Below are 12,144 nucleotides of genomic sequence, written 5' to 3'. Positions count from 1 at the left end.
TATACACATGTATACATTTATTCATGTGTAGAATTTTTCTCTAACAAAATTATGTGGACTAGCAATTATTCACAGTGTACCAAAGATTAATTTCTGTATTGATCTTCATTTTGATTGAACCTTAACATCTGAAAATAGAGGCTGAAAAATTTTATTAGAGGTGAACCTAGCCCTCTAGTTCTGCTGTTTGATGATGTTACTGAACTTGATTTTTTATTTTTTTGAATAACTTTTCAAACAGTGAATTTGCAGGAAATAAGAATCTTGGAAGATTCATTGAATACCAAGCAGTGTTTGCTAAGGATAATGATGCATTAATTAATGATTCCACTTGGTTGTGGAAAGGAAAATGCATAAATAACAATAAAATTAACATTGGGTGGCATTCTTATTTGTCTTAAATCTGAACTGTAACCTCTACCACAGGAAAGCAAAAAAGCTGTGTATTAACTTTCGTTCTAGTTTGACATCAATGGTTAAAATTCATCGTGAACAAAGAAAATGGAAACAAAAATCTATTAGGGGACAAAAATGCTCATTTCTCCTTTCCTAGAATCCACGAGCAATTCATATGAATCAAGCAGTTTTATCCACCATATCTCTCCGCAACAGGAAAATGTATATTTCTGTGACTTTTTACAGTGTTTTTTAAAATTCTCTTTGAATGTGGTATGGCTTTTACCTATCTTTCCATCTTTGCTATGGGAGACACGTTCATTCATTCAGTAAATATACACTGAACTCTTGTTATGTGCCAAGCACTATGTTAAATGTTTGGGATACCTCAAAGAATAAAATAAAGTTTTCTTCTCTTCATGGGCCTTAAATTTCAATGAAGATATACCAAATAAATATAATAATTAAAATTAGTTATATTTTTTGTATGAGCTGTGGAAAAAGTAAAATGTTTAAGCAGGGTAAAGATGAAGGTTTCTGGGATGCTGTGATAGGGGGTGTAGCTCAGGGTACAGAATTAAATAGGGTCATTAGAGAAGTTTCATTTGAACAGGCAGGATTTGTGGGGGAAGAGTTTGAAGGAAGTGAGGAAATTGGCCATTCAGGTAAGTAGGGGAAAAACATTCCAAGAAGAGGGTAGAGTTGGAAAGGACTCTAGTTATTGTATATTAATATTGTTCAAAAAGTTCTTCAGTTGCATAGCTTTGGTTCTACTCTTTTCACCAGCTAGTCCACCGACCAGGATGTTAGCTTTATACACTGTGAATGCCAGTCCATAAGACACGATTCTGTGAAAGGAATTATGGCCCAGAGGAGGCCATTCCACAAGCATTCCTTGGGCCCAGAACATTTTGGAAGTTGCTTTGGGGCAACTAAGTTAAGTTAACTTGAAAGGAGAGAGAAACAAGTTTGCATTTCTCTAACTTTGGAAAGTTTAGCACAACCAGGGAATTAGCTTTCTGTAAAGCCATAAGCTTGTGTTGAGAGTATGCTATTTTGACTAAGACAAATATAGCTAAGAAACCCCTTCTTTCAGCATTGCAGTCTACTCATAATCGTGTGCCCCCGACATAACACTGATCACCCATATTATATATTATGGGATGGGACAGAAATGAGAGAGGAGATAAATCTGCTTGTCACTTGCCACCTTTCCCATGGTGTGTTTATCTCCTATCATTAGGCTTTGTGACCTTGGGCATGAGGTTATTCTTTGCCTCAAAACTTTTTGAAAAATATGATACCTTGGTACTTGGATCCTTTCCTGTGTCCTAATTAAAACCTAAAATAGCAGATCCTACATCTCACCTAAAAGGAAAGTGGAAAGCATTATAAGACTGCAAGTGATAAGATGGCCCTGTTTATCGGAAAGCATGAAGAGAGACAGAGGACACAGGGACTGTAATATTTTAAATGCCTAATGTCAGAGAACTGAGACTCGATACTGGAACAGCTATGACTCCAGATCCTTGCTTAAGTAGAGAGCCCATTCTGGCTGAAGACACTGTAACACAGGAGAATGTCGAAAACCATCGACTGTGGGCATCTTTCGTGGAAGTGACACCTCAGACGGCCTATCAGCAACTTCTGCTACCTCATCAGGAGGCAACGGCTTTCATGCAAAAATGGCTATTTTACCTCTTAAATCATCATTTAAGATTTAAAATTGACTATAAGACATTATTAAAAGATGACAGTGACCAATGTAGAGTAAAATGCTTAAGAAGGTCTCAAGGCAGAAGCGGTATGACTGATGGCGTTATATAGACTATGTGGTATCATTACACAGAAAAGCCAATTTGTGAAATGTACTTTCAGTACTCAGGTCTGGCACTGAATAGATGGGCCCTGATTATCCATCTTTCCTTGTCTCTGGTATGTGTAGATTTATTCTTATTGCAGGTGGTCTAGAGGTTATTCACAAGAAGTTTATCTGTGCAGACTCGTACAGAGAGATCTGCCTAGGTGTCCTGCAGCCCACTTTGATTTCTGTATGAAACAGCTCCTTGTGACCAGCCTGCTTCTCCTTACACCTCCTTAAAGCACTGGACCCAATTTTAGATGTTCTAGATAAAATTATTTTTTCTTAAGAAAACGCCAGGAGTTAGTTTATGGATCTTTTTAGATAATATCAATGCCCAGGAAAGAACCAGGTAAAATAATGGTGAATAAAAGGTTGGTTTACTCTTTGGCTTCCTTTGCCTACTGGGACAGAGTGAGTGCTGGGGTTGATATGTCATAAAGAGACGTTTGTTCAACACCTGTTTTGACCTGAAACTATGCTAATCGCTAGAAAATTTATGAAACTGATGACTTTTCATGTGTATTCAGTTTATTCATCTCAAGAATTTGGTGTAATATACTCTATAAAAACTAGATCATCCAGATCATGATAACCATTTTTTAAGGGTGTTTAATGCTTAATAATGCTCTCACACATCATCCCATACATATGGATATGACTTTTTTGTTTGTTTACATTTTTCCTTTATGTTAGAATGGATAACACCTATAAAAGTACCTGGCTTATAGTAAATGATCAGTAAACAGTGGATGGATGGATGGATGCATGCGTGCATACATGCTCAAATGTAGGGCAATTCAAGAACAAGATTATGCACAAGATACTTTAGTCCATGTTTATACTTATTTGTAAGTGTGTGTAGGATTCAAAGTAATTTTTTTTATTAAAAAAAAAACGGCTGAAATTGGCATCATCAGAGAGATTAAATAAAGACATCTATGCAGAGAATGAACAGGCACACAGAACTTGAGGTGATGTGATACCCTTTGGCTGCCTTGTTTCTGGTAAAGATGCATCTGGTTTTCCGGATAAGACATTTCTGTTGTCATCGATTATAAGAATAGCTTCAAAAAGGATGAAGAATGAGTTTGTAATCTAAATTTGTCAAATTTGCCTTCTAGAACAGAGTGGCATGTATGTCATCTACCACATCTTTTGTATCTTCTCCCATATATCATAGCACCTAACACCCTGTAAATAATAGGAGCTCAATAAATGGTTGCCAAATTAATGAATTCTTTAAGAATTTTGTTATTACTTTAATTAAACAGCTTTTCTGTAGCACTTGAGGAGTATAAAAGGTCATGAACTGGAACCCTCAGGAGAATCGGATTTAGAAAAGAAACAACCAATTCAAAGAATTTGTAAATTGTTTCAACAGGATACTGATACTTTTTCTCTGAGTCCATCTTTTACTGGTGTATGTTGTTTCATGAGTCCCCATTGTGCTACTTTAAGTCCTCCTGGATAGAAGATTTGTTCCCCTGTTAGTGTAAGAAAGTTAACGTACTGCTAAGTGCTGTGCATAGCGATAGAAGTCTATTAATAATACATAAGTGCAGTTTGGCTAGCAAAGCCATCTGCTGAAGAGCAAAGAGCTTTGTACTTCAGAGTAGCTTTCCATAATCAATAGTCCCACTCTATTCAATAAAAAATTACTAGAGCATAAAATGCATAAAGCTTGATCGGTTCTCTTTATTTTGGTCGTCTGTTCAGCAAAAATGACAAGTTAATTCTTTTCTAAATGCATTTACAACTTTAAAAGGACAACAGACATTATCATAAATTAGTCATGCTGCAGTACACTGATTTTTAACCACACATTTAATCTGAATACCTTGCACCAGGGTTTCAATTCCAAATGTGTTTGCAAATCTATATGTGCTTAGTCAAAACACAACCATTAACTAATGCAATTATTCTTTCAATCTGTCATCATTAAATTACTTAAGATTCTACCCCATGTTGCTTTGCATTAAGTCTTAGAAGAAGGCGAAAAGAAATCCATAGTGTGTAAGCAATTCTAAGCCTTATGAAAAGTATGTATTTTAAAGGGCAGAAGTTACTATAAAACTCGAATGGTCCTGCCGTCCTATTGCTATTAGAATCACTTTATGTCACAATTAGTAGGATGGGGGTATTTTAAAAATAGTTGCTAATTTTGGCTTTACTAATTTAAGATGTTGCTATTCATCGCTTCACAACAATGAACTGGTTCTTTACTCCTGCTCTCCCAATTTCAATTTGGACAATAATTTGATTATGCAATTCCTTTGCTTGGACAGCATCACCATCCAGAAAACAAGCAGGCTACCTGAGTGCTTGAATTTCAGAGCCTTGAGTAGGTTTTTCTAATCCAGAATTTTCTCTTATATATCTTGATGAAAATAGGTACTTCCACTGTTAGAAGATTCCTTTCTTTGACTTAATCTTGGTTTCTTCTTTTAAGCTGCATATACCTCTTTAGGATGGTAACATATTTAATATTAATTTTAATGTATCATGTGGGTACATTTGTTGACCATTTCCTAAGAATATACTTAAGTTATGGGGAACATATTTAAACATTGGGAGGTGAGTTTTAGGCATGGGAGAAATATTCAGAAAGCAGATTCTAGTTGATAAATGAGGAAAAACTGAATTTCAGAATTCTAATATGTATAATTTACCTGATGTTTAGGTTTTTGTCGCTTTTCCTGGGCTATCTCACCTAAGAATTTAGTGCCAAGAAATTGTGCTGCTAATCCTCAGGGCAAAAACATTTCAAAAGCATCTTTCACCCCTTTTCTCTCCTGTCCACATCTAATCCATTAGAAAGTTGTCTCTACCTTCATAGTATTTGCAGAGTCTAATCACCTCTCATCACATTGATGTGACTTCCCCAGTTGAAGTCACTGTCATCTCCTCTGCATTGGTAAAGGCCTCCAAACTTGGCTCCTTCCACTGCCCCATAGTGTATTCACTGAGGAACCAGAGTAGTCCTTTAGAATTGAAATCACATCATTACTGTTCTCAAAATTTTCCCATAATTTTCTACCACATTTGGAATAATACGCTCCTTATTCTAGCCTACAAGGCTCTTGATAGCATAGCCCCTGACCACCCTTCATTTCCTACATCTGCCCCCCCCCCCCCCCCCCCGCAGCAACACACACACACCTTTTGTCTTGTCTTGACCTGTCTGTTCCAACCACACTGGCTTCTATGCTTTCTTAGAAAGTACCAAGCACTTTCCATCCCTGGGACCTTTGAACATGCTCTTCTCTCTGCCTAGAACACTCTTTGCCCACTTATTCTTGTACTCACTCTCTCGTCTTTTTCACCGTTCTAAGGACTTCCCTGGTCATGACACCAAAATAGCTTTTTGTCTCTCTTCCCTGTGTTATCTGATGCCGTGTTATGTAATGATGCATTTCTCTCTGTCTGCCCCACTGGAAGGTAACCTTCCCAAGGTCAGGGACTATGTCTTACTCACTGCTATGCATTTCTATTGTCTGAAATTGTGTCTGGCACATAGGTAGAACTCAGAAATTGCTTATTGAAAGAAAAGATAAATAAACACATGGTCGAGTAACTGATTCATTTACTATTTGGGCAGGCCTATTTTTTCCCTAGGGAGTTCTGCTTTTCAACTCCTTCCTGTCTTCAGTCTCTCATATTTATATTTTTATGTTAACTAAAATGTCCCTGTACAAATTATTTTTCCTGTACATTCAGCGTTTGAGTAACCAGCACTTCACTTTTCAGAGGTTTTGGGTTCCAGAGTGGCTAACAGTGTGTTCTCTCACTAACAGTGGGAGCGCTGGAGTTGTTTCTATGTGAATGGATTAGACAAGTTTAACTCAGACTAAGAATCACCAGGAAAAAATGTAAGGAATTTGATTTAAAAGACTTTAAAAGGCATTTTTCTTCAAAAAGTTGTTTGCTGTAACTTTTAGTGACAATTTTAGTTTTTACAATGAGATATTCTTTTATTTGGCTTATATATTTTTTCTCTTATTAACTTGCAATTTTACCTGAAAGTGCTAAAATTTGATCCTATGTGACCACAGTGCTTTAATTATAGAATGATTGACTATAAAATATTCTCAAACTGTATATGTGTTTGAGACTGGAAGAAAAAGTATTTTTGCAGCATAAAATATTGTTGTTCAGTTTTGTCACTAACAGGATTTTTTTTTTTTTTTTTGCTTTAATCTAGAATACTTCTCAGACCAAGACCATCATTTGCTTGTCCTTGTAATGACTAGGCAGGTAACTGCCTATTATCTACAGAAATTACTTATTACTATATCCTCTGATCAAGTTTCATTGGTTTGCCATTCACTGTTTTATTCTACCAGAGTATCATGTCATTAAGTAGATGTGCTTTAGAATCAGATAAACCTCACTTTGAAACCTCCTCTTCCACTTAATTATGCGACCTTGGATGAATTGCTTATTCTTTAGGCCAATTCTTCTATTTATAAAAGGGAGAATAATATTTTCCTCATAGGATTGATAGGAAGATTAAATTAAGTAATATACCTAAATTTGTTAGTGCACTGCCTGTCACAGAATAAGCCTGCAGAAAATATTGGTTGTTATTACTTGAGGGATATGTCATGATACCCTTGTAGCTCAAATAAATGAATGCCTCTTTCCTGTTCAGCTGGACCCTTTGACAAAAAAATGAATAAGGGGCTTTGCGGATATGCTCGTTTCTTTCACTCCATGGCCTTCTGGCGTACTTGAGACATTTCCACACGATTTCAAAGTGCTGCTCCCTCACAGGAGGTAGGACTGGCTTTTGAGAATCCCCATATTTCCCTTCTAGGCAGAGACAAAATGAGGATGTGTTGAAAGGCATCCGAGTTGGGAGAGAGAGGGTGGAAAGGCCTGGTCTTTGATAGGGAGTTAGCCATTAAAGAGAATATCCCAGGCACTCAGAAAGCCAAGTTATTCAGAGGCCAGAGGACTATTATGGTAACAACCTCTAAAGGAGAAAGCGAATAACGTTTAACTGAGCCGAACACCTTTGATTTCTTATTCTGTCAGATCCTAGAAATGCTTTCCCAGGTTGACGGAGTTCAGGATCATCAGTTTTCATGGCTGCCGGGTGATTTGCAACTAAACATAGATAGCTCTTTTGAAAAGAAATAATGATAAAAGGATGAGAAAAGACTATGAAAAGACCCTCATTTTAAAAAGGAACATAGAAGTCCTTTACTGGTGTGCTGCTTCCTCTGCTACTTGCTGGGTTGGTATTTTCTCTGAGATAGTTAACAATAGTGATAGTGATAAATGCCTTATATTTCTTTAGCGAATTTGTTGTTCGCTAGTAAATGGAATTTGTATCTTTGGTTAATGAGCTTACCAACAGAGTTTTTGTTACCTTATATAAAACCATAGTCACTGAACTTTCCTTTTCATTTTTCTCCATGACTTCCCAAATTCTTCCATTGTAAATTCTTATAGGATCATGATAAATTAATTGAAAAAGCAATTCATATAGCATGGACTATTCCTTTTAAACAAGCAAACAATTCTCATGTTTGTTTCTTTTATGCTCCTTGCCGAATTTTGGTTGCTGGAAGTTATACGGTGCCATCCCTTGATCTCTAATATTGGGACTTTTGATAAAATCAGTAAAATCCTTTAAAATGTAAATTGTGTATGTATATGTGTGTGTGTTTTCTGTGGCAGCAAGAGGCAGAAGACAAAAGTAGAAGGAAATGAGAAGAAAGAGCATTAGTATTAGAATTAGTATTTATTGTATGCCAGGTTCAACATTTATATTATTATCCTTATCTTATATATGAGAAAACAAACCTAGATCTGAGTCACATGTCTAGTAAGTGGCAAAACCTGGATCATTTTGACTCTAAAGCATACTTACTACTTTACGTCACACTACCCACGTTTTGCCTATCTGATTCAGTATGTCATAGGAGCCTTGGAGTCAGCTGCTGTGTCTCATCCCTTCCCTAGTAACCAGAGAGCACTCCTTTTAGGGAACCTTATGAGGCAGAAGGTTTAAAATGAGAACCTGGTAGCCATCCACCGCAACACACCTCTGCTTCATTGTGTCTTGCCCTGGAATACAGAGCCACCTGTTCCCTAAGATCCAGAGATATGAGGAGCGAGCCTTGTGCTTGAGCGACTGTAGAGAATAAGGTGATGGTGCTTTCTGTGTGAGGAGAAAAGGCTAAGGAGCTACACCCCTGGAGAAGGACTACTTCTAGGAAGAACTGGACTTCTCTCAGTCTCTCATGTCCTGGAATTAGGAACGTGTTATTGTCTGTATTCACCTGGACTTGAACTCTGCCCTACGAAGTCTTGCCCGGCCCTTTCGTTTTCAAGCCTTGGAAAACTACATGAAAGTGAAGTAGTGAGGCAGAGGGAGAACAATTGTGTTATAACAAACCCCAAAGGATTGTCTAAATCCTTTTTCTACAACGGGCTTTTCACAAGACTGAGATTTCTCAGCTTTCAAGCCTTTTAGAATGATGACATTTACTGTGGGGGACTTGACGACTGTTAGGTTTCTTAGACATTTGACTCCTGATTTTGACATCTGTTACTTTATTTCAATTTATTCTAGTTTCTATGAAGCCAGAGCCTTGATGACACATGCGTATTTTATTGTTGTTGCGGTTTCTTTGAAACAATCACAAAGCCTAGAATTCTTTTCCTGAAATCTGAAATGGGACAGCAGATAGGAGAATGTTCTTAGGTTTTGTTTATTGTTCCCAAAGTTAATGAGTCTGTTGGTATTTATGTGAATGCTGTAGGGTTATGTTAATGCTATGGGCTGGAAGGATACTGTAATAATCCATAAAGGAAATCCTGTCTGAAATAACTCTCCAAGTTTGAAGATAGTATTGTTATGGTTATTTTATTTTCTGCAAGTTGTGTATAAACTCCATTGTGTTTTTTACCCTGTATTTATATGTGTGCATGTGTGTATATGTGTTTACCTATTAGTATGTATCTTAACTTGTTATAAACCAAGAGGACATATTCTTAAGTCAGTTTAAATAACACCATGATTGTGTATGTGAAAAAGAACTCTTCAATTAAATATAAAGGCACTTTGTTAACTAATTTTTAATATGGATGTCTTTATACCAGTAGAGTCAAACAGGTAGAAATACTTTGCTCTATCAAGAGGGTTTAAAAGTTGGAGTTCATCTTAGTCTAGTAAAATTAATATATTCTCCACTTCACACATTTAAACAGCATCCTCCTATTAATTAAAAAAGAAAGGCCAAGTTTCACATAAAGGCACTTAGAAGTTTATGAAATGAAATTCCATGACAAGTTCAGCTGCTACAAATTAAGCTCATTTGGTTTCCAATTCCTTCCTCTAATTCTTTATTCTCTTAGTTTCAAGGCTGAGAAAGTTCCACTGTTTAGCCATATTTTCTTCCTTCACTTCTCTTATCCTGTGCTATTAACATGTTAGGCTGCTGTGATTTTTTCTCTAGGACATGACAGAGATTTAGTATGCAAAGCTAGTAGATTTTTTTTTTTTTTATTCATAGGCAAAGATTCGGCCTTAGAAAGAGTGATTTTTATGGACACTTGGTGTCATCACTTGTTTTCTTTACAATTTTATATTTTCCTGATTTCTTCTTCTTCTTTTAAATAAATTAAACCAAACAGATATTCCTGGAAGACTTCTGAATGGAAAGAATGCCAAGTCTCTCTCCTCCTCGAGCAGCAGGACCCCCACCGGCATGTGACGGGACCCATTTGTGGAGGTGGGATCCAGACCCGGGAAGTGTACTGTGCCAAGAGCACACCAGCATCCACCGCACAAAGGGCCAAGGAAGGTAGGTTGGAAGCACCAGGAACAGATGGTGTTACTCATTGGAAGGGAAATCAACTCTAATACCAATTCTTCTTATTCTTCTGGATATAGTGGACCTTCTGCATTCACAGATTTAATATGTTTTGTTGGCTAGTTGCAAACCACCCCTAAAATCTGCTACTTGCAGTAATTTGGAGTACTTAAAAACCGTAGTAATAATAAAAAAACATCAGCCCCAAAAGATCATTGTGAAAATTACATGAGAAAATAAACCTAAGATTTGTAGTACAAATGAATATTATACTCTGAGGAGGTGGAGTGAGTCAGTAATAAATGATTAGCATTATTTTGTTTTGTTTTCCAAGAGGTTTTTTTTTTTTTTTTTTGATGAATTTGTGAATGTGGGAATTTCTACAGATGTATTACTTTCAAATGTTAAGGTCAATGCCAATTTATTGACAAGGTTTACAATGTAAAAGTATGTGGAAAGCAGAAAGAGGAGAAGAAATAATAACCCCCATGGTAGGCTGTCCATTGGGCAGGGGCAACCTCAACACTAGTCCATTTATTTCAGAATTTGGGACAATGATAACATAAAAAGACTGAAAAAAAAAAAAGGCCAAGATTTATTTAACTCCATTTATTGAAAAGCTAAGAGTGGACAATAGTGCTCTACTCTAGAAGAAGATGTAACCTTTGCCCACTACATTGGAGAACACAGCAGTGTCCTCTGCAGAAATAGTCAAGGTAGGAATATTTCCTTGGACGTGCACATAAAATTCTCTCCTGTGGAATTTGGTTAGAGAGGCAAGGTGCGAGTTTTCTTGCTATGGACATGCATCTTTTTTATTCAGTAAAGATGTTCAAACACAGAGCCTTTTTTTGACATGGCCTCTCATTTTTCCAGGAGCATCCATGGCCACAGCCTTGATGTTGCACCTTATGACACACAGAGGGACAATCTTACCAGACTGCTCAGCATTTGCTTCAACAGTTGAGGTTACAGTTCTGCATTTACAGAGCTTAAGTTATTTTTAAAATCACAGTTAAATTTTCTTTCTTTTCTAATGTCACTTTTGGAAAGTGACAACTTACATGCTTTCTATTCCAGGACAGAACATGACTATGTTTACTCCTCTGAATTCGGAGGAACAGAATTTAGATAAAAAGCTCCAGCTTATTTTTTCAAATCTTGGTGATCTTTTTATTCCTTCTTCTTCTCCCTTTTAACTGTCATATATAGTTCTAGGGTCTTCAGGGGTCAACATATAAATAAGAATTTATAAGCTACCTATTTTCATCTTCAACTTTTAATCTTCTTCTGACATTTTAATCTTCCTAAAGTTTCTTTAGTAAAAATAGCTTTACTTATGGGTCACCTGTTTTAAAGCTTCTTCAACATGAATCTTCCCAGCTTTCTTAATGAAAACATATTAGATGTGGAGATTGTAATTAGGAAGAACGTGCATGAATGGTATTCAAGAGTTGGGAATCACATGCAGGTGAAGAGGTTAAATGGAGATTTAACAGCCTATTAATCCCTGGTACAATCTAGTTCAAGAATCTGAAGAAGAAGAAGAAAATCTTGGGCCAAGATACACTTCTAGGTTAATGCCTGGTTTCACATGGAAACAGAAAGTACTTAGAAAACCCTAAGCCTGGTAACCCAGTTCTCAGGGGTTTGGGAGCTGGGGGCTGGTTAGATATGGGGACGAGATATAAATGCATCAATGTATACCATAACCATGTACTCTTATACAAAGTTAAACACAGTGAGTGAAACTGTTGATGCATTAGAAAAAATAGCATAGCCACAGTTGCACTACAGTCTTACAACTTATCTTCATAGTTATTTTAAAAGGCTTTATTTTGCTCTTATATGAAAGTGAACCAAAAAGATTATTCAGCCATTATTTTCTTTCTTATAAATGTTTTCATTTCCTACTGTTATCATTTATAGGTATACCTCAATGTATTTGGCAACATGGGAATTTCTTTTTGGCTCAAATAAACACAAGTGAATAATTAAATTGCCATTTTAAAGGACCAGTGAGTGTGTTTGCCCAATTAAAGTGGCAGAATTTAAATA

The 12,144-nt window shown here is 36.5% G+C and overlaps 1 protein-coding gene across 6 annotated transcripts in view; it reads left to right on the top strand.

Moving 5' to 3' along the window:
- The window catches only part of THSD7B (thrombospondin type 1 domain containing 7B), a 1,079,084-nt gene that overhangs the window by 620,654 nt on the left and 446,286 nt on the right, over window positions 1–12,144 (top strand). For all 6 annotated transcript variants that reach the window (XM_036237409.1, XM_016145417.2, XM_016145415.2 and 3 more), the window contains one exon: window positions 9,908–10,077. In XM_036237409.1, coding sequence (XP_036093302.1) covers window positions 9,908–10,077 — 170 coding nt within the window. The remainder of the gene's footprint in view (window positions 1–9,907; window positions 10,078–12,144) is intronic.

The sequence above is a fragment of the Rousettus aegyptiacus genome, unplaced genomic scaffold, assembly GCF_014176215.1.
Source record: "Rousettus aegyptiacus isolate mRouAeg1 unplaced genomic scaffold, mRouAeg1.p scaffold_m13_p_2, whole genome shotgun sequence".
NCBI lineage: Eukaryota > Metazoa > Chordata > Mammalia > Chiroptera > Pteropodidae > Rousettus > Rousettus aegyptiacus.
Note: the sequence above shows the minus strand (reverse complement) of the source record. Positions and strands in the feature narration are given on the sequence as shown.